Below are 24,052 nucleotides of genomic sequence, written 5' to 3'. Positions count from 1 at the left end.
CTGAAAGGACTTCAAGATCCCCAGAGGAAAAATAGCTTCTCACTGTGATTATCACCATCCTTGTCCTTGAGACCTATTCTCCAATGATTTCCTTTGATGTAAATATCAGCCAGCAACAACATGGAAGTGATTTTGCATTAGAAAAGGATAAAGGCCTCTACTCATGCTCAATATTTTACAGATAATGTAGGACAAAGAGAGGTTGTGCTCTTGAACGTACTTTTCTCTCCTTTCCAGATGTAGCTCAGTGAAACTCGCTGACACTTTCATCTTGTGAGAGTGCTTTGAATTTTTTTCAAACACTTCTTTTTATTTAGAGACCGGGAAATGGCTGATTCCTCCCAAGGAGAAATGGACCTCCTGCTTATGCTTCTGTTGTTTCTGCTGGCCCAGACATACTCTGGAAGGCTAAGAACCAAATGTCCCCCAACTCTGAAGCAGCAGGAAAGAGGAAATCCATGGAACCTTTATGGGCATGGAGACCATATTATTAGTGTGATTGAAACAGCAACAAAACCTTCACTTCAGCTGCTACAATTCAATGGGGCTCGTTATATTTCTTCTCCGTAAGTCATTCAGTATGATGGAGTTGCATTCCGTCCATTTGCATTTCTAACTCTCATCTTCTTTTCTTCTTGTTCCACTGGTTCCTGAATTTTAGGATATTTGTAAGTTTTTGGAATCTTTAGATTTATTCCCTCTTGCCTGATCTTGTATTAGACTCAAATGCAGGAATGGGGCAGATGAATGCTTGAAAGAACATGGGAGACGCAGAAGTCCAGAGGGTCTTCTCTTGTCCTGAGTTCATCACTTAAATGAATAGCGTTTATTTAATTTAAAGATTTTATTTATTTATTTATTATTTGGATTTGTATGCCGCCCCTCTCCGAAAACTCTTGCTTCCAGCTGCATGTAGCATAGATTTCTTTTTACCATTCCTTTGCTGACTAACTTATTGATCCATATTCTGGCTTTTATGGTGGGTCTGCTTTAATGATTGAATTGTTTTGCATCTTGATTATTCGACAAGTGGGCATAAGTACAAATGCAAAAAAATAATATATTTGTAAATATTAACCCCAGTAATATTAAATGTAGAACATTACTTTATTCACTATTGAAGATAAAGAGAGAATATATTTGTAAATATTAACCCCAGTAGATTATTATATTCATCCAACACTGATAAGAATAAAATACAACAATAGCAATACTTTTTTCCCTCTGTTTTTGATATAATAGATTAAATATGATATATATACAGTGTTTGTTAAAAAAAAATTTGTATGAAATTAAATTAATCAAATAAGAGTGTACGAAAGCGGCTAAGAAAATAACAACAATAAAAAAAGACATTGATAACCAAAAGAAATAACAGTATATACCGATTGTATCTTTCACCAGAAAATAATTTGATATCAGAAAAGACTGTTTATTTTTCCCCCTCACAAGAAAATACAAATGATATATAATATGTTGTTTGTTTATTGTAATAGTCAATATTGTTTATTGTACCTAAATAATTAATCAACTATTATTATTATTATTATTATTACTTAGGTTTGTATGTGTTTTGTTTTGTTTTGTATTGTATCTTTTTCAATTTGTTTTCATCGTTATGATGTGTAAATGTGTATGTGTATATATATTTTAAATTAATTTTAAAAAAAAAAGAGAATAAAATGACGGATGACTCTTATTTACTGTATCTCTGGTTTGGGATCAGTATTCACTTAATAGGCCTATAGAAACAAAAAGAAATAAATTAATAGATATATTTTATGTAGCTATTGATGATAATAACATGGAAATATTTGTACAGGTTTAGACATATTAATCTGGGAGGAATGCTACCCTTCATTCTCCCCATTCTAGTGGTCAACAAGAATACCTGGATGCAGAATCTCACACTTGGATACAATGTCCATGACAACTATTTGAACACTCTACGCACGTCTGATGCCATGCTGGACATTCTCTCTACTGGAAAAGCCAATGTTCCCAACTACAGCTGTGGAAGGAAAGACAATCTTCTAGCTATTATTGATGGGGCTTACAGGGAGATCTCCACACAGTTGTCAACATTATTAAGTACCTACAAAGTTTCACAGGTTAGTGTATGTATTTCTCTACCTGGAGAAGTGAGTAGGGTGACTGGATGACATACAAACATACATACATACATACATACATACATACATACATATACATATACATATACATATACATATACATGTTACATAATAAATTTATAGTTCAAAAACTGAGTTATGTCTAAAAACAAAAGAAAGGCTAAATCAGTCTGGAATAAAATAAGGGTTTATCAACAATAAACATTATAATATATAAATGAGAACCAAGTTGGATATATTAAAAGCTAATGTTTGGAAACTGATTTCACCCCAAATATATCATGATATTCCTCATTGCTTTTTCAGGTCACTTGTAGATTCATTTCTGAGGGTCTAAGTGATAAAAGTAAATTTCCCTTTTTTTACCGCATGGCCCCCAAAAATGAGATCCAGTACCCAGCAGTCATCCAACTGCTCTTCCATTTCAAATGGACCTTGATTGGTCTCTTTGCTTCAGATACAGAGAACGGAGAACATTTCATAAGGACTTTTACTCCTTTGCTTGTCAGGAATGGAATTTGTGTTGTTATATCACAACAATTGTCAATGTTTAGACCTACAGAATCTCTCAGGGATGCTCTCTTTAAGTGGAGGCAAGTCAATGTCTTTGTTTTCTATACAGACTATAGTACCATGATGGATGGAATTAGCCATGTCCATTTCATACTTAATGGCTTGTCAGGAAGCATTGAAATGAAAGTCTGGATCATCACACTTTTTGGAGGGTTATCAACGAAACATCATAAATTTTACAAATATGTTCATAGTATTTGGAACTTTCATATTCAGGAAAGAGGGTTTGAAAAAAACTTTCAACCATTTATTTTTGTGAAACCCCACTTTGAATATCACTGTTTTCACTGTTCTTTTTCAAAAAGTGTCTTTTCTGTGAAAGCCCGGAGAAGATGTACCCAAAAGGTGCCACTGGAAATCCAAGAGAAAAGAAGAAGTATAAGAATTGATTACCGTGCTTATAGTGTCATTAAGAGTCTGGCCCTTGCCTTGAGGGCTGCATATTCCTCCAAATCCAAAAGGAGAAAGAAGAAAGATATAGGAAATCTGTGGGCTCCAGGTCTACAGCCATGGCAGGTATGGGCGCCTGACAACGATATACATTAAACTTAGTTTATCTTTCTATCTATCTATCTATCTATTTATCTATCTATCTATCTATCTATCTATCTATCATCTATCTATCTATCTATCTATCTATCTATCTATCTATCTATCTATCTACTCAAACAATTATAGGGTGATAATTTGTACAAATAAAACATTAGATAAGTAATGATAAAAAGTAACAAAAGAAGACAATAGGACAGGGACGGTAGGCACAGTGGTGCGCTTATGCACGCCCCTTAGAGACCTCTTAGAAAGGGGGAGAGGTCAATTGTAGTTTGTTTGGAGAAGTAATCTTAAGAGAAGTAGCGGAACCATCTCAAGTTCTATTAGGTTTGGCCAATCCTATTACATAATTTTCTGAAGGGTGGGAGCTATGACAAGTATATTTTGATTTTAAACACCATAATTTAAAATAATATAAAACGTATCAGGAAAGATTTAATGAACTCAATCTGTATAGTCTGGAGGACAGAAGGAAAAGGGGGGACATGATCGAAACATTTAAATATGTTAAAGGGTTAAATAAGGTTCAGGAGGGAAGTGTTTTTAATAGGAAAGTGAACACAAGAACAAGGGGACACAATCTGAAGTTAGTTGGGGGAAAGATCAAATGCAACATGAGAAAATATTATTTCACTGAAAGAGTAGTAGATCCTTGAAACAAACTTCCAGCAGATGTGGTTGGTAAATGCACAGTAACTGAATTTAAACATGCTTGGGATAAACATATATCCATCCTAAGATAAAATACAGAAAATAGTATAAGGGCAGACTAGATGGATCATGAGGTCTTTTTCTGCCGTCAGTTTTCTATGTTTCTATGTTTCTATATGCATTTTAGATGAATTCATGTATATATGTGTTTGTGATTAGGTAGCATCAAGCAATTTTACTATTAAAAGTATGAGATTCTGAGACCATTTAGCCAACCCTTCCTCTCTGCTGGAATCCCAGCTACAGTTTTTCTGACTGATGGCTGCTTGGTTGTTGAATTAACATAAGCAGTGAAGGGAAGAGTTGACATCTCTACTTCATTGGTACAGCTGTCAAACTGCTCTTCCCTTTAGAATGTTTTTCCTGTCCTTCAGACAGAATTTCCTCTCTTGTAACTGAGTTTATTTTTCCATTCATGAAATAACCCTGGAGAGATCTTAAGCTTCTGAAGACTGAAAAGGTTTCTTGGATCAGAACAAAATGTCTTCAAGGAAAAACAAAGAAAGTCCAGTTGCCTTTTGAAAGAGCAGTTTTGGGGCAGCAAAAGCACCGAGAGTGATATATCACTTCACAGTGCTTTATAGACCTCTCTAAGTGGTTTACAGCAGGGGTCCCCAACCACCGGGCCGTGGACCAGTACCGGGCCGCGGGGCATGTTGCACCGGTCCGTGGAGTCAGCAGCTGCCGGCCCTCATGCCGCCACCCCCTCCCTCCAGCGCTTCGCCTCCTGCCAGGCAAGAGGCCTCGGGAGGCAGGTTCTGCCGGCCACAGGACGATGGATGGGACAGAGGGGCGGGAAGGACCGAGAGGCTCAAGCCTCTTTTGGCTTCTGCCGCGGGGCGCTTTTGCGTTTTTGGCTGGGGGGAGGCAGGAGGGCCAGCCTGACCCCCTCTCTCCAGCGCTTAGCTCCCGCTGGGCAAGAGGGCTTGGGAGGCAGGTTCTGCCGGCCACAGGACGATGGCGGGAAAGAGGGGCGGGGAGGACCAGCACCCCCATGCTTAATCCCGCCCCCAACCACGCCCCTTTCCACCCCCACTGGGCCATAGAAAAATTGTCTTGCTGAAACTGGTCCCTGGTGGAAAAAACGTTGGGGACCACTGGTTTACAGCATATTGCCTCCAACAATCTAGCTCTTCATTTACCCACCTCAGAAGGCTGGAAGGTTGAGTCAACCTTGAGCCTGGTGAGACTTGAAGTGCCAAATTGCAGTCAGCAGAAGTAGCCTGCAGTACTGCACTCTAACCACTGTGCCACCACAGCCGAACAATAACTTCGATGATTAAGAATCTAAATAGACCTGATGTTTGAACTCCCAAAATCAGAATATTTACTTCCTAAGATACTTATGAATGTATTTGCCTTCTTTCCATGAGCATTACAACTTAGAATAACATCTGGTTTGCAGTCAATTACTATACTAGGATCATTTTCACAAATATTTTTAATCAAGTTTGGCTCCTTCGTCCTTCTTCCATTAAATCATTAACAATATATCATCAAATGGATTATATGATTATTATTAAATCATATAATCTGCCTTACTGTATATGTATGTAGATATCTATAATGAGTAAAGACCAATTATTACTCATAACTCCCCAGTTTTATGAGAGGGATTGAAAAACATTTGAATACAACATATAATATTGTGTTTATTCCCTCAACACTGTCAAACTATTTTCTAAGCCTGCACTACTATTACTACTAGTTTTTTCTCGTCATTCCTATCACCCATTTCCTCCCAATTATAATTATATGACTATAACTTGTTGCTTGTATCCTAAGATTTTTATTAATATTGATTGTTTCCTCATTGCTTATTTGACTTCTATGACAATCATTAAGTGTTGTACCTCGTGATTCTTGAGAAATGTATCTTTTCTTTTATGAACACTGAGAGCATATGCACCAAAGACAAATTCCTTGTGTGTCCAAATACACTTGGCCAATAAAGAATTCTATTCTATCCAGCGTTCCCCGTAAGCTGCGCGTGTGCACACACGCGCCCCCCCAAATACCCCCTGTGCACCTTTTCCACGGGCGCGTGCTCCCCATCCCCCTGCCAGCCTGCCGGGGTGGGAGGGGGTGGGGAGGTGCCGGCAGTAGGAGGAAAGGGAGCCACGGCCGCCTCTGTCTCCCCACGGTGCCTCCGGCCCCTTCGCGCCCCTGGCCTCTCGCCCCTGGCCCCCACCCACCTGATCCACCCCCTCTGCTCCTCCCCACCTCCTGCCTTGGGGAGTGACTTCTCTCGTGACAGTGGCGGCTGCGGCTTTTCCTCGGGACAAAAGCGCTCCCAGCCAGGGGGCTGCGAGAGAAGGCTTTCTCCATGCGCTTCGGGAATGCCCACCCAGCCCCTCTCGCAGCCCCTTCGCTGGGAGCGCTTTTGTCCCGGACTTTCAGCAAGGGGGCTGCAGTAGAGGCATCGCAGGCATTCCCGAAGCGCTCAGAGAAAGCGCTCTCGCAGCCCCCTCGCTGACAGAGAGAGAGGGAGAGAGAAAGTAAGTGAGACAGAGAGAGAGAGAGAAAGGGGGGAGAGAGATAGCAAGAGAGAGAAGAGAAAGAAAGCAAGAAATGAAAGAAAGAGTGAGAGAGAGAAAGCAATAGAAAGAGAGAAAGAAAACAAGAGAGAGAGAGAGCAAGAGGGGGAGAGAGATAAAAAGAGAGGGAGAGAGAAAGTAAGAAAAAGAGAGAGAGAGCAAGAGGGCGAGAGAGAAAGAGAGAGAAATGACTCTTGATTTAAAGCATATGGTAAAAAGCACCCAAATAATAACAGAGAAAAAACCCCCCAGCCGTTTGTGTGTGTGTGTGTGTGTGTGTGTGTGTGTGAACTCTTGAACCATTTCCAATAGCTCACCTGTTATTGGAAATGGTTCAAGAGTTCGCGCGCGCACACACACACACACACACACACAAGGGGGGAGGGGACAGGGATGGAAAAAGAGGAGAAGATAGTAATAATAGTAATAGATTTTGGTTTTGTTTTATTATTAATTTATTTTAATAAAAAAGAAGGGAATTTTTTTCTTATTTATTTATTTATTTATTTATTTATTTATTTATTTATTTATTTATTTATACTTCTATGCTGCCCAATCCCAAAGGGACTGTCGCTCAGACACTATACTTTTCCGCCCACACCAAAAAAAAATTAGAGGGAACATTGATTCTATCTACTTAATTATCTTACCACCCAACCCTCACTTAATTTGGTCATACTGATGTGATGACCTTTACATTCTGAAGTACTTTGTTAATACACTGCTGAAATTAAGTTGTATTACTGGCATTCAAACAATTTATTAAGGAAGTGTAATAACATGTGGGAATAACTTTAGGTATTAGGAAAACACATGCTGCCTAGAAAGAATCAGATAAAAGTGTAGGAGCCTAGAGCTGCATAATGGACAGAGAAAGGAACTCAGAAAGGATCCTCCCTAGGTTTTCAGATTGTAAAAACAGTGGTGTGAGATTTGTACTTTCAGACTTGCAAAATGCTGATAATATACAGTAGACTTGGAATAAAGAAGCAGCAGTAGATGTGGTTGTGTTTCCCATCTGGGTTACCTGGGAGATGATTTAGCCTAGAATCTTACTTCTTGACAAATCCATGCTTTGTTGTAAATCTTGCTGTTACCAAAGAATTTAAGAATAATATTTATTTATTTATTTATTTATTTATTCATTCATTCATTCATTCATTCATTCATTCATTCATTCATTTCCTTCCTTCCTTCCTTCCTTCCTTCCTTTCTTTCTTTCTGACCCGATCTAGAGTATTCTGTATAATTGTTAAATTTGGTCAATTATATTTTGCCCAACCAATCTTTTTCCGTTTTGAAAAGAATCAAAACTTGTTCTTCCAATAAAGAATGTTTGCAAGTTAGATAACACTATTAGAAATATTCAAATGTGAAAAGACCACATGAGACCAGAAACCAAGTTTTCTGCTTTTCAGTTTCTTGAATTTTTCCATTCTAGCTTCATCCCTTTCTGCAGAAGAATGAGTTTTGTAATCTTTCAGAGATGAAAATATACTTGGACCAAAATGGAGATCTGGTAGCAGATATGAACATTGAGAGTTTGGTAGTTCTCCCGAAGAACAATTATATGCAAGGAAAACTGGGGAGTTTTGAAAGACAGAAACTTCTTATCAACCAAGACCATCTTTCAAAACTAAAGTTGCTCAACAAGGTGAGGGAAATATTGATTTTCCCCCTCCATTTTCCAAATTCTTAGGACCCATTTCAATCACCAAGGTGGAGGATCTTCACTTAGATCTGAATGTGAAGACTAAAACTCAGGGTTTTCTTAGACTGCTTAGGAGGTTTCAATTCTATTGATCAATATATCCTTCAAATATTATAACATGGAACACATTTTTAAGCTGATTTGGCTATGATCAAAGTAAGTGCTAAAGTATTATTCTTTAGGACACATATTATGACCCTCTCTGCTATTTATTATCTCCATAAAACTGGTGAGAGAAGCCCTCAGATGCTGAGAATTGTGTTGATAATTGCCTCTGGTTTGCTTTTACTTCTTCCTTAAATAGCAAAAAAATATGTTGACAGTACCTAAGCTGAGGTTTTCACTGAATCTAAGAAAATGGAATCAAGACTAGATGGGAGTCTCTTGGGACCCAGTGGATCAAATGAGTTGTAGAATGAGGATTTGGCTTGTCCATGTTGAGCTCAATGTCTCTATGTTCCTTAGAAGGGCAGGTCAACATTTTGTGATATTTGTAAGCAGCCCATACTTGGCCAGATTTATTCATATTCTTTTTTCAACCCACTGGGAGAATGCAATAGTCTTCTGTTCCTAGGAAAGACCTTGAAGAGTTTCAGTTCACATGAAATCAGAGGTGAGTTCCTACCAATTCTAACTCGTTCTTTAGAACCATTAGTAAACATCGTGGAGCCAGTTCTGTTGGTGCTGTGGGCACCACCAACCTGTTTTTACCTTATGTGCATGCATAGAAGCTAATTTTTGTTTCTGCACATGTGCAGAAGCTGAGTTTTTGGCACTGCACACGCAGATGAAAAGCGCACACTCATGCAGCATAGTAGGAATAGAACCGGTGGCGAGGTAAGTTAGAGCCTACCCCTGCATGAAATCATAATGAGAGTTGACAAGAATAGCAAAACCTCAGAACACAAGCTCAACATCCCAAAATATCTTTGTTAAAAATTTATTTATTTATTTACTTTTTTACTTACTTACTTTGTTTGTTTGTTTGTTTGTTTATTCGATTTCTATGACACCCTTCTCTTGAGACTCAGGGGAGCTCACAACAATATTGGATTGTTGTATGCTGTTTTTATTACTGTTGTTAGCCTCCCCGAGTCTACGGAGAGGGGTGGCATACAAATCCAATAAATAAATAGATAAATAAATAGATAAATAAATAGATAAATAAATAAATAAATAAATAAACAATTATATTTAATATTTATTCATTGGATTTCTTTGCTGCCTCTCTCCAAAGACTCAGGGCAGCTTATACAACATATAAAAAACAATAAATTATAATAACATTAATCCAATTAAATTAAAATTAAATAGCTATCTAAAATCCCTAAATTAAAATCAATCACACCCATTCATACAACGATCATACAATCATTTATTGGCCAGGGGTCAAGATCTAATCACCCTAAGCCTGATGACGTAAATGAGTCTTAAGGCTCTTACAAAAGGCAAGGTGGGTGGGGGCAGTACAAATCTCTGGGGAAAGCTGATTCCAGAGGGCTGGGGCCTCCACAGAGAGGGCTCTTCCCCTAGGTCCCACCAAATGACATTATCTAGTTGATGGGACCTGGAGAAGGCTGACTCTGTGGGACCTAATCGGTTGCTGGGATTCATGTGGCAGTAGGCGGTCCCGCAAGTAATCTAGTCCTATATCATGTAGGACTTTATAGGTCATAACCAACACTTTGAATTGAGTCCGGAAACAAATTGGCAGCCGATGCAGACTGCGGAGTGTTGCCGAGACATGGGCATGCCTGGGCAGGCCCATGACCGCTCGCCTGGCTGCATACTGCATAATTTGCAATTTATGAAAACTCTTCAAAGGTAGCCCCATGTAGAGAGCATTATAGTAATCGAACCTCGAAGTGATAAGGGCATGAGTGACTGTGAGTAAAGACTCCTTGTCCAGATAGAGGCGCAACTAGTGTGAACCTGGGCAAACACCACCACCCCTTTCCATAGCCGACAGATAATGTTCCAAGGTCAAATTTTCTTAATTCTATCCCTCAAAATTGTATTAAGTACAAATGCAATGAGATATACCTGAAGCAAAAATGAGGAACTAAACAGTGTCCATCAGTAGTTGAATGTCCTGCAACCATCCAGGCAACTTTTTGGAAGTTGTTAGAGATTTATAATTACCTAAGTGAAACCCAGAGAATATGAGAAACAATAGAAATATGCAGAGTCTACACTCACAAATGTTGAAGGCCTCTGATACTTTTCATTGTTTAGAAATACTCACCCCAGTGAGTCCTAACATATTAACTTTGGCTTCTTTCTATTTCTGCTTAGTCCCTGCCTCAGTCTAATTGTGCAGACAATTGTCATCTTGGATTTGTCAAGCAGGCTCGGGAAGGAGAGCCAGTTTGCTGCTATGACTGCATTGCTTGTCCAGAGGGGACCATCTCCACTCAGAAAGGTGGTGCCATTGAGTACAATCTGGAAGTTGGGCTTTTCCAGAGCATCTGTGATGATGAACCCATGGCATGCATGGCCTTTGATATTTGTCTTCTGGGTTTCTGGTGTGCATGTGTACAGAATGATCAGCTGTCCTTCATACACAAGGCAGTGGCAGCCACTGATCATCAGGTGTGCTTGTGCTTTGCCAGAGTGTGGCCCTGATGAACGCATGCATGCATGTGCAAATTTTCTGCACGACCTTTTCGGCACTCAGTGTATGTTTTAACCTATAACCATTACTGTTATAGGTTAAAACATACACACAAATAAACTTGACTATTTTCTTGTTAATTTTCAACATGTCCATTTTTTTCCATAATGGGAAGAATTTGAAAAAGGCATTAAACGACCAGGCAGGAATAGATAGAAGGGCATTGTGGATTTGGCAAAGATAGTTCTGCCAGAGGAAATTTCCCTTCTGTTTGTCAGTTTGGAAATATCCTTCCATGTTTATGTTTCTTAGGAACATATGAATTCTTTGTAACTTGAAGAATGTTTTAGGATCAATTGATTTTGGTTACCCATACCTTACATTGCAGGCAAAAATATGTATCAATCAATCATTCAATTAGTCAATCTTTATTAAAATCCTAGAGCCTCATCTGGAGAAATAGCTATTTGTATGTGCCCTGGTGGGAGAGAGGTTACATTCAACGAATAAAAGAAAATGGAAAAAAAATCCATCAAGAGGACATTGGTGTGGGTGATACTAAATTGTACATGATTGGGGATAGAATCTGCTGCTTTCCTTTCCAGTTCTCTGTCTATTTTATGGATTAAGACAAATATTAACATAAATATAGTTTATAGTCCCAGGTTCAGTATAACCATAGAAACATAGTACAGTGAACCCTCGATCATCGCGAGGGTTCCGTTCCAGGACCCCAAGCGATGATCGATTTTTCGCGAAGTAGCGGTGCGGAAGTAAAAACACCATCCGCACATGCGCAGATGGTGTTTTTACTTCCACCGCCGCCCGCCCTTCACCCGCCGTTGCCAGCTCCGCTTCCCAAGCCTGCTAATGAAATCCAACCCTTTCCCTCTCCAGGCTGCGGGCGGGGTCCGGAGAACAATGCCTGGCGCCACGCTCCCGGCTGGGCTTTTTTCCCCCATTTCCCCTCGGGTGGAATTTCAGACCCTCCGCCGGTTGGATTTCATTAGCAGGCTCGATAGCAAGTTCTTCCTCCCTTTAGAAAGCCCTGCAGCCTCCTCCGCCCGGCGGGAGGAGGGGAAAGGCCGCCAGCGAGGACCCGCAAAGCCGCCGCCGTCGCCGCAGCGAGGCCGAGCTGCCCGCTCCCACGGCACGGGCTCCCAACACAGCGCCGCTCAGCCCGGCCTCGGCGACGCCTCCGCGGATCCGCCAGCCCAGCCGAGCGACGCCTCTCTGGTCTGGGCGAAGGCAGTGGGCAGTCCCCGCCGCAGCAGTCCCCGCGGGCACCGCGTGCCAAGGGCCGGCCAGGCCGCCGGCCAACAAAGGGGCTCCCTCGCCTCCCTTGATCGGGCAGGTTTACAAAGGCAGCGCGGCAACTTGGAGCCCGGCGCGCCCCGCAGCCCCCACCACGCCTCGCCCACCCCCGCCTGGCCGGCGCTCCGGCTACCCCCGGCTGAGGAAGAACCGAGTAGCCCCCGCCCTCCCCCGCCCGGCTCCCTTCAGCCCCCCGGGGTCAAGTGGGCGGGGGCGGCCGGGACCTCGCCTGTCTCCGCCGCCCGCATCGCCCCTCCGACGGGCCGGCCTCCCCCGCCCGCCTCTGCTGCAGCCACCGCCGCCTCCCCGACTGCCACAAAAGGGCCCCGCCCGCCCCGCCCCAAAGTTTACCTTGCGGCGGGATTCAAAGTGCTGGGGTGGGGGATGTCACTTCGCCGCTCGTGTCCTGGCTAAACCGGGCGGCAGGAGACAGGCTTTGAGTTTTTAGCTGCGGGGAGAGAAGTAGGACTTTCCTAACTCCCTCCCCCCGCAGCCAAAACTCAAAGCCTGTCTCTTTTTTTTCTTGCGGCGAGCCCAAGCCGTTCCTCTCTCGACCACAGCCGAGCTTCCCTCAGCCCCCTTTGGCCCCGTCGCCTCCTCCCCGCCTGCCTTTCCTCGCCAAGCGCACGAAAAAAAAGAGAGAAGGCTTCTACCAGAAGCCGGGGACGGCGGGCAGGGGCATGAAGGATCTCTTGCGGGGGAAAAGCCGCTAGCCAGCTTTCGGAGCTCCTCCGCCATCACCCGGCTTCTGGTAGAAGCCTTCTCTCTTTTTTTTCGTGCGCTTGGCGAGGAAAGGCAGGCGGGGAGGAGGCGACGGGGCCAAAGGGGGCCGAGGGAAGCTCGGCTGCGGTCGAGAGAGAAACGGCTTGGGCTCGCCGCAAGAAAAAAAAGAGACAGGCTTTTAGTTTTGGCTGCGGGGGGAGGGAATCCCGCCGCAAGGTAAGCTTCGGGGCGGGGCGGGCGGGGCCCTTTTGTGCCAGTCGGGGAGGCGGTGGCGGCTGCAGCAGAGGCGGGCGGGGGAGGCCGGCCCGCCGGAGGGGCGATGCGGGCGGCGGAGACAGGCGAGGTCCCGGCCGCCCCCCGCCCACTTGGCCCCAGACCGGTGCAGCAGGAAAGGGACGGAGAAGGCTCACTGGCAGCCCTTGCCCATCGCCGCGCCTTCGCTTCCCCCCTCCCCCGCTGGATCCAGCAGCGTGCTGAGGGGAATTGCCGCAACGCCGCTCTGAGGAAACGGGGCTCTCTCCCGTGGCTCTCTGGTGTGTGTGTGCGCGCGTGCGGTTCTCCCACTCCTGTGTGTCACCGGCTCTGCGCGCTTTCAGCGGGGGCTGCCCTGCGCTTCTTTTTGCTGCCCGAACGTCAGGAGTTCCCTCCGGCTCAGCGGGGGGGGTTTTGTTTTGAAGGGGGGGGAGAGGCCGTGGGGCAGATGGGCAGTCAAAAAGGGCGGGGGAAGGAGGGTGCAGCGGCAAGGCGAAGGCAAGGGGCGCACGGCCGACCGGCTCCAAGGCGAGCGGCCGGAGCTGCGCCCTACGTCGCCCGCCTCCTTTCAGGCAGCTCCCCGCACGCCCCTCGCCTTCTGCCGAGGCTCAGCTGCAAGCGGCCAGTGAGGCAGACCGGCTCCGAGGCAAGCGGCCGGAGCTGCGCCCTCCTTCGCCCGCCAGGTGAGGCGAAGGCGAGGGGCGCGCGGCTGCAGCGAGGAGCCGAAGATCCGGGCGGGGAAGACCCAGGGAAGGTTCCTTCGCCCGCCTGGCAGCTGATCTGCTCGGCAGCGCAGCACCAGCGAGGAGCCGAAGATCTTCGGCTCCTCGCTGCTGCTGCGCTGCCAAGCAGATCAGCTGCTAGGCGCCCGCTCGAGAGCAAGAGGGGGAGAGATAGAGAAAGTGAGAGAAGGAAAGAAAGATGAGAGAGGGAGGAAGAGAGTGTGAGAGAGGAAGAAGCAACATAGAGAAAGAGGGGGAAGACCCAGGGAAGCCTCTGCCCGGCGGGGAAACTCCACCATCTACGCATGCGTGGAAGGGCACGCATGCGCAGATGGTGGAGTTTACTTCCGGGTTGAAAACTCGCGAAATAGCCCTTTCGCGATACTTGAGGACGCGAAACTCGAGGGTTCACTGTATTATACTATTTTCTGTATTTTATCTTAGGATGGATATATGTTTATCCCAGGCATGTTTAAATTCAATTACTGTGGATTTATCTACCACGTCTGCTGGAAGTTTGTTCCAAGGATCTACTACTCTTTCAGTAAAATAATATTTTCTCATGTTGCTTTTGATCTTTCCCCCAACTAACTTCAGATTGTGTCCCCTTGTTCTTGTGTTCACTTTCCTATTAAAAACACTTCCCTCCTGGACCATATTTAACCCTTTAAAATATTTAAATGTTTTGATCATGTCCCCCCTTTTCTTTCTGTCCTCCAGACTATACAGATTGAGTTCATTAAGTCTTTCCTGATACGTTTTATGCTTAAGACCATCCACCATTCTTGTAGCCCGTCTTTGGACCCGTTCAATTTTGTCAATATCTTTTTGTAGGTGAGGTCTCCAGAACTGAACACAATATTCCAAATGTGGTCTCACCAGCACTCTATATAGCGGGATCATAATCTCCATCTTCCTGCTTGTTATACCTCTAGCTATGCCTGACTGCACTGTTCGCCCATTTTGAGACTGTCAGAAATCACTGCCCCTAAATCCTTCTCTCCTGAAGTTTTTGCTAACACAGAACTGCCAATACAATACTCAGATTGAGGATTCCTTTTCCCCAAGTGCATTATTTTACATTTGGAAACATTAAACTGCAGTTTCCATTGCTTTGACCATTTATCTAGTAAAGCTAAATAATAATAATAATAATAATAATAATAATAATAATAATAATAATAATAATAATTTATTAGATTTGTATGCTGCCCCTCTCCGAAGACTCGGGGCGGCTCACAATCATTTACCATATTACAGACGCCTCCAGGAATATCAACCCTATTGCACACTTTAGAGTCATCCGCAAATAGGCAAACCTTCCCTACCAAACCTTCCCCTACCATCATCATCAGTTCCATGCTTAGATTTCAACTTGACCTTCTCATATCTTCCTGCTATTCCAATTTTCTTTTTTAAAAAAAGCATGGGTTTTTTATTTTATATAATTTATACTTATCATTATATGAATGGTGTGGGCATCATACAGTTCAATACAAAGAAATATTTTCTTAATTATTACATTCCATTTTCCTTATTCCATATTATTTACCCATATTGTTTCTTATTTTGACATGGGGGCTTTATTTGAAGCCATTGCCACCCTGTAGGGGTGGTTAAGCAAAGGGGAACTGCCTTGAAAGTTGAGGAAAGCTGCATCTCCCTTACCTTACTCAGAAAACCCCCTCATCCAAAGACTAGGAACAGAAGCAGTCAAAATCAGACTATAAGATGCACTTACGTCTACAACAGGGAAATAAGAAAAACCTAGTTTCGGGCCTCTGTGCATCACATTTTCACCCTCCCTCGCCCACAGAAGAACTCTGCAGTGCTTCGCATGTCCTATTTTTGCCAAAAATTAACCCATCCAAGCCTTTCATGTGTTGCATTTTTACCCTCCTCATAAGTACTCTGCAGTGCTGTGCATGCTCCATTTTCACCAAAAAGGTTTCCATTTTGGACTGCAGAGTGCTTCTGGGGCCCCAGGAGGGTGAAAACATGACACACAGAGGGTTCAGGAAGCCAAAAATACCTGCTTTCAATCTATAAGATAAATCTAAATTTTCACACACTTTTAGGAGGAAAAATGGTGCACCTTATACTCCAAAAAATACAGTATGCATACTCAGTAGATATAGGTCCTTTCATAAAACATTGTGAATGTTTGGAAGGCAGAACTTTTTGTTGCAGCTCCTGCCCTGTAGAACACTCTCGCTCTTGTAATCTGCCTAAATTTCTGGAGAACTGGTTCTTCTTTCAGCCATGGGATTACATGAGGTCAACGCATGAAAAGAATGTGGTGTGTTGCCTCAGGGAAAGGTGATTGTGGTGCCAGATATTTCTTTTGTGGATTTTATTTTGTTATTTTTTGTGCTGTTGTATATATTGGGGGGTTTAGTTGGGCTTTAACCTGCACTAAATTGGTTTAAGATGAGCAACCAGATAAATGTTATATTTATTCTTGAAATATAAAAGAAGATATAAAAGAAAAGCTGCTTTCTTTTTTCTCAGATACTGAAAAATGCACCAAGTGCCCTGATGATCAATATGCAAATGGGGACCAAGTACGGTGTATCCTAAAAGAAATAAGCTTCCTGTCCTTTGAGGAACATCTGGGCATAATCCTGGTCCTCTTTGCCATACTCTTGTTCCTAACTACAGGCATTGTTTTAATCCTATTCATTAAATATCTAGAAACTCCCATTGTCAAAGCCAACAATCGGGATCTCTCCTTTGCCATCTTGGTCTCCCTCATACTCTGCTTCTTGTCCTCCATTTTCTTCATTGGACAACCAAGGAAAGCCACTTGTCTTCTCCGACAAACAGTGTTCAGCATTGTCTTCTCAGTAGCCGTGTCTTCTGTGTTGGCTAAAACAGTCACAGTTGTGCTGGCCTTTCTGGCAACAAAACCAGGGAACAGTGTGAGAAGATGGTTGGGGAAGAGCTTAGCGAATTCCATCATCCTCTCTTGTTCTGGTGTCCAAATTTTCATCTGTGTGATGTGGTTGGGAGTTTCTCCCCCATTTCCTGATCCTGACTTGCACTCCCAACCAGAAGCGATCCTCCTGCAATGCAATGAAGGCTCTGTCACCATGTTTTATGTTGTCCTTGGATACATGGGTTTCCTAGCTGCCATTTGCTTCACTGTAGCTTTCCTAGCCAGGAATCTGCCTGGGGCCTTCAATGAAGCCAAGCTGATCACCTTCAGCATGCTGGTCTTCTGCAGTGTCTGGGTCTCCTTCTTGCCCACCTACTTGAGCACCAAAGGAAAATATATGGTGGCTGTTCAGGCCTTCTCCATCTTGGCCTCTGGTGCTGGACTGCTGGGCTGCATCTTCTTTCCCAAGTGCTACATTATTGTTCTGAGGCCAGATCTAAACACTAAAGAACATCTAAACATAAAAGTAGGGAATTGATAGTGAATAGGTTTCTTAGGCTCTCAACATTTAATTATTGATTGCAGTTATTATTGATTTGTCTATTTCTTTTGTATTTGATTGTTAAGGTTATTTAAAAGCAAAGCTAATAAAATACTAAGAATGTAAATCTAAGCACTAATAATTTGAAACAATAAATAAATGAATATTTAATATCTATGTCTTTTAATGTACTGGTAGTCATACTTTTTCTCATCACCCAGGTAGTCCATATTTTATTTAGGCAACCTTTCAAGAGTGAACACATGTGAGCTACAATCTGGGTTTTAAAATCCTGTAAAATTAGCAGATTCCTTCAAAGTTGTTTAGTAAGATCTTTTATAGTTCTTTGGGAATAGTTTTTGTTTTTCATTTGTTCCAAGTTTGGATAATATTGTGTAAAGAAAGTTTAGTGAGGATGATGTGGTGTTGTAACTCCAACAGCTCTAACTGGGGTTAGTACTCCTTCTCTTTCTCATGATGTGCTGCTTTTCAGCCATTGCCATTCATTTATTCTCCATCCTTTTTGTGGATTTTAAGTATTCATTGGAGTTTCCAGCTTTGCCCCCTTCATCCAGGACTCCAGCAAATACTTTAAAAGAATCCTCCACCTTGTCTCTATCCATGTCCTAACCATGGATTTGTATGGACTAATTGAATTATTGCTGAGGAACTATTATTCCTTAGATGTGTTGCTTTGTTTAGGGGTGAAGCCTTATCCAGTACAGCAATCCTCCCCTCCCCTGGAATCTAGATGTCATGTCTCCATTTCCCTCCTTTTATGCCGCTAACCAAAGTTTAATGTTGTGTCCTTTTATTCCAAGGGTCCCAAGTGAGCTATGCAATGGAAACTGCAGTTTAATGTTTCCAAATGTAAAATAATGCACTTGGGGAAAAGGAATCCTCAATCTGAGTATTGCATTGGCAGTTCTGTGTTAGCAAAAACTTCAGAAGAGAAGGATTTAGGGGTAGTGATTTCTGACAGTCTCAAAATGGGTGAGCTGTGTGGTTGGGCGGTAGGAAAAGCAAGTAGGATGCTTGGCTGCATAGCTAGAGGTATAACAAGCAGGAAGAGGGAGATTGTGATCCCCTTATATAGAGCGCTGGTGAGACCACATTTGGAATACTGTGTTCAGTTCTGGAGACCTCACCTACAAAAAGATATTGACAAAATTGAACGGGTCCAAAGACGGGCTACAAGAATGGTGGAAGGTCTTAAGCATAAAACATATCAGGAAAGAATGAACACAATCTATATAGTCTGGAGGACAGAAGGAAAAGGGGGGACATGATCAAAACATTTAAATATGTTAAAGGGTTAAATAAGGTTCAGGAGGGAAGAGTTTTTAATAGGAAAGTGAACACAAGAACAAGGGGACACAATCTGAAGTTAGTTGGGGGAAAGATCAAAAGCAACGTGAGAAAATATTATTTCACTGAAAGAGTAGTAGATCCTTGGAACAAACTTCCAGCAGACGTGGTTGGTAAATCCACAGTAACTGAATTTAAACATGCCTGGGATAAACATATATCCATCCTAAGATAAAACACAGGAAATAGTATAAGGGCAGACTAGATGGACCATGAGGTCTTTTTCTGCCATCAGTCTTCTATGTTTCTATGTATTAGTGTCTATCCCTATGGGCTCACCTCTAGTTTTGTCAACCTTTCATAATACTTTCTCTTTCTTAAGACATCTCACTTCTTCTTTTAGGTCAGAACGGTTTGGAAGTATTCCAGTTTTCTTCCCTTCCAGTTCCATCTTGGTCTTTGCTTTAAATTGGGCCTTTGTATTTACTCCCATTGGCTTAGCCTCCTTGTCTCCTTTTCCGGGTCAAACCTTCAATGAGTGGAAAATCTATACCAATTACCAGTTTGCATGACAATTGAAGGATTGATTTTAATTTAATTTTATCGAATTCTATACCACCCTTCTCAAATGACTCAGAATGGTGTACAACCTCTTAGGAATCAGGAGAGGTCACAGTTTTGGGGGTTAGTAATGATACTACGAGTCAGGTGGTGAGTTCCATGCATCAACTACTTGGTTAATAAAGTCATATTTCCTGCAGTCAAGTTTAGAGCGGTTTACTTTAAGTTTGTATCTGTTGTGTGCTTGTGTGTTGTGGTTGAAGCTGAAGTAGTCATTGACAGGAAGGACGTTGTAGCAGATTTATTTATTTATTTATTATTTATTTATTTTGTTCAATACACAATGAGGGTTTTAGTGAGTATATATCAATGTACACATAGTAAAATACATGATGAAAGTTATAGAGGAGATACTCATAGTAAAATATATCTAAGAAATAATAGAAAAGAAGATATAGGAATAGAATATATAGAATATATAGAATATAGGAATAGAATATATACACACACACACACACACACACACACACACACACACACACACACACACATATATATATATATATATATATATATATATATATATATATATATATATATATATATGTTTTTCTTATGTCGGATCATAAGATACAGCTAAAAATACATTTAACATATATATATGTATGTGCAGCCACATACATTGGGCAAACTAACCGAAGAGTGAGCCAACGCATAGCAGAACATGTAAATGCAGTCAAAAAACAAGAAAAGACATCCTCCCTTGTCCAGCACATTAAAAAAACAGGGCACGAAATTGACTTTGAAAAAACTAAATTACTCCACAAAACAGAGAATTTATACAGAAGAATTTCTCTAGAAGCTATCGAAATTGAGAGAAGACCCCTTTGTCTAAATAAAAGAGATGATACCTCCCGCCTGCCAGAGATTTGGAAACCAGCCTTAAACAAAATAAACACTTCATAATAATCAGCATGTCAATCCTTCTAATAATTATGATTTTAGAATTTTATATTTGGAAATCAGCCTTAAACAAAACACCTCAAAAAAATCTCCATATCATTCCTTCTAATAACTATGATTACACCAACCAATCAGATCACTGAAACGTGGTCACCCAATCTATTTGCTACATTCAAAGCAAATCTCCACCCCCACACTACATACTAGGAAGAAATGTCAGTTGCAAACATTCCATTTAAAACAACACAAAGATTGGAACTACAGCCTGAAGATGGTGAATGTGATTTCGCCGAAACGTCGCATAGACATGCAAAACATTACACAGGGCAAAACCCGAACTCAGAACAATCTACATATATATACATTATATATATATATATATATATATATATATATATATATATATATATATATATATATATATATATATATATATTGTTTTCGTAAATTTATATATATGTAGATTGTTCTGAGTTCAGGTTTTGCCCTGTGTAATGTTTTGCATGTCTATGCGACGTTTCGGTGAAATCACATTCACCATCATCAGGCTGAAGTTCCAAGCTTCGTGTTGTTGTAAAATGGATATATACATACAGTGGAACCCCGACATAAGAGCTGCTCTACTTAAGAGCAACTCGAGATAAGAGCTGGGAGGGGAGAGATATTTTTGTTCTACTTACAAGCCCAAATTCGAGATACAAGCGCCAAGGAGCTGTCTCCTGAAGCCAAACGCTAACTTCCGCGTTCGGCTTCAGGAGACAGCTGCGAAGCGGCGCGCGTGTTTTAAAAGGTTGCAGCCGGCCTGGGGGGGCTCGGGGGGGTGCTTGCAGCTTTCTTTCTTGCTCTTTTTCTTTCTCTCTTTTACCTTCCCTTCCTCTATTTCTTCTTTTCTTTCTCCTTCCCACCTTCTTCCCTCCCTCCCTCCCTTCACTCATTCCTCTCTTACTCTCCCCTTTCATAAGTTTCCTTGCTTCCTTCCTCTGTTCCTGTCCCTTCCCCCTTTCTTTCTTTCTTTCTTTCTTTCTTTCTTGCTTGCTTGCTTGCTTGCTTGCTTGCTTGCTTGCTTGCTTGCTCTTTTTCTTTCTCTCTTTTACCTTCCCTTCCTCTATTTCTCCTTTTCTTTCTCCTTCCCACCTTCTTCCCTCCCTCCCTCCCTTCACTCATTCCTCTCTTACTCTCCCCTTTCATAAGTTTCCTTGCTTCCTTCCTCTGTTTCTGTCCCTTCCCTCTTTCCTTCCTTCCTTCCCACCCTCCGTCCATTCATTCACCCATTCCTCTCTTGATCGCTTAAAGCCGGTCCCTGGTGCAAAAAGGGTTGGGGACCTCTGTCCTACAGGATTGGGTGGCAGAGAAGTTGAACATATGTAAATTTAAAAGTTTAAGAAAGTTTACAAGTTAAGTGAAAGAAACTTCATTATTCATTTATATGTACATGTACATTTCTTCATTTAAAACATGTCTTTCTGCATAATTTAGACTAACTATGAGTTTTTTGAGGGCTGGAACCAATTAAAATTATTTACATTAATTCCTATGGGGAAAAGTCGTTCGAGATAAGAGCTGCTTGACTTAAGAGCCCAGGTCCAGAACGAATTAAACTCGTATCTCGAGGTACCACTGTATATATATACATATATATATATATATATATATATATATATATATATATATATATACACACACACACACACACACACACACATACATACACACACACACACACACACACACACACACACACACACATATATATATATATATATATGAATAGAATATATCAATGAAAGAATAGAAGAAGAGATATAGGAAATATAGGAGAGTAATAGGACAGGGGACGGAAGGCACTCTAGTGCACTTGTACTCGCTCCTTACTGACCTCTTAGGAATCTGGATAGGTCAACCGTAGATAATCTAAGGGTAAAGTGTTGGGGGTTTGGGGATGACACTATGGAGTCCGGTAATGAGTTCCACGCTTCGACAACTCAGTTAATGAAGTCATATTTTTTACAGTCAAGTTTGGAGCGGTTAATATTAAGTTTAAATCTGTTGTGTGCTCTTGTGTTGCTGTGGTTGAAGCTGAAGTAGTCGCCGACAGGCAGGACGTTGCAGCATATGATCTTGTGGGCAATACTTAGATCTTGTTTAAGGCGTCTTAGTTCTAAACTTTCTAGGCCCAGGATTGAAAGTCTAGTCTCATAGGGTATTCTGTTTCGAGTGGAGGAGTGAAGGGCTCTTCTGGTGAAGTATCTTTGAACATTTTCAAGGGTGTTAATGTCTGAGATGCGATATGGGTTCCAAACAGATGAGCTGTATTCGAGGATGGGTCTGGCAAAAGTTTTGTAAGCTCTAGTAAGTAGTGTGAGATTGCCAGGGCAGAAGCTACGTAGGATTAGGTTTACAACTCTTGAAGCCTTCTTGGCTATATTGTTGCAGTGGGCTTTGGCACTTAAATTTGATTGGCACATGATTGTCATTATCCAAATTGTAGCGATTTATTTATTCTCTTGATCCTAAATCCCTAAAGACATTTTGGATTACTTTCAATTATCACACAAACACAGCCACAACATGCTTCCACATTGATATAATATCAATGTGGAAGCATTGTTGACTCTTGGGGGAGTGGGGTAAATGTCTCTGAAGGCAGAGACTACTGTGAAAGGTTTAAGACAGGCAGGCATGTGAAGGCTTGGCTGGACTGTGAATTAGGAAATCTTTGGAACTTCTGTCTTGGAAGAGGGCTTTGGTTTCTTCCATCTCTTCATGTCACTGTGTCTTCAAAGAAAGGCTGGAGACTTCAACAGGAGCACAAGTCATGTTGCTGCTTCTCCTGCTTCTGCTGCCTCACAAAGTTCTGGCAAGTCTCAGAGCGAAATGCCTCTTGACTCTGAAGAGGGGTGAGGTGCACCCACAGAACTATTACAAGCCAGGAGAGTTTCTCATTGGTGGCATCATCTCTGCCACAAGGATGGTGCTTCCACCATTCAGCTTCAACAAATCTCCTTTGACTCATATTTCTCAGTACGTCAAAGTTCCTGCACAGAATTAGAACCTCTCCATTCCACCCTGAGTTCTAAAGCTTTATCTGCCTCTCATACAATGAATGATCTCTTTGATCTGCTAGTTTTTTGTTGTTTCTGCCTCATTTCATTCACTCTTTTCAGCTGATGAACCTGTTTTGAAATTCTCAAATAAACAATCTGTAAGAGATCTTCTGATTTTTTTTTAACTTTGAAGAAGAAGCATCTGCTTTTCTTGACATCCTCTTGGCAGAGTTGGACTGTGGATGGAGAAGAGAGGATGGTTCTTCTCTTCTACCACATTCATGCTCAATAAGCTCATCACCATGGGTAGAACAATGCAGAAATGTTGACTTTTTCTCTGAAGTAAAAATAAGATAAGCGTGACAATTTTATTAATGGATCCCAGTTTGGAACTGACTTTTCTTATATGTGTAAAAGCCATTTGAGTGAATGCCAGCATACAATGAGTTAAACGTCACTTAAGTCTCTATGGTAGACATATGGGCCATGTCAACACCTCCAGAAATTGAGCACTTTTTCCAGTTGTTAACAATAATAGTTGTTAACAACTTAATATCTCCTATACCTTTCTTCTATTCCTATATCTCTTCTTCTATTCTTTCATTGATATGTTCTAGTCCTATAACTTCTCTTCTCTTCTTTCTTAGATATATTTTACTATGAGTATATCCTCTATAACCTTCATCATGTATTTTACTACATGTATACCCACTAAAACCCTCATTGTGTATTGGACAAAATCAATCAATCAATAAATAAAATAAACAAGTGTAGATGTAGGTGTCTGTGTCTGTAAGTCTCCTTTAATGATTGTATATTTCACGTGGGACAATACCATCTCTCCCCCAAAATAGAAACATAGAAACATAGAAGACTGACGGCAGAAAAAGACCTCATGGTCCATCTAGTCTGCCCT

The 24,052-nt window shown here is 41.8% G+C and overlaps 1 protein-coding gene across 1 annotated transcript; it reads left to right on the top strand.

Moving 5' to 3' along the window:
• The first annotated feature begins 327 nt into the window (after positions 1-327).
• On the top strand, positions 328-23,141 carry LOC139159164 (vomeronasal type-2 receptor 26-like). Its single transcript, XM_070736517.1, has 8 exons — positions 328-566; positions 1,823-2,111; positions 2,439-2,725; positions 3,011-3,221; positions 7,947-8,159; positions 10,512-10,638; positions 16,353-17,245; positions 22,830-23,141. Exons 1-8 carry the CDS (start codon positions 328-330, stop codon positions 23,139-23,141), a joined length of 2,571 nt encoding a protein of 856 aa, XP_070592618.1.
• Positions 23,142-24,052: the final 911 nt, after the last annotated feature.

The sequence above is a fragment of the Erythrolamprus reginae genome, chromosome 2 (genome assembly GCF_031021105.1).
Source record: "Erythrolamprus reginae isolate rEryReg1 chromosome 2, rEryReg1.hap1, whole genome shotgun sequence".
NCBI classification, from domain to species: domain Eukaryota; kingdom Metazoa; phylum Chordata; class Lepidosauria; order Squamata; family Dipsadidae; genus Erythrolamprus; species Erythrolamprus reginae.
This window is presented reverse-complemented; position numbering and strand designations above follow the sequence as displayed.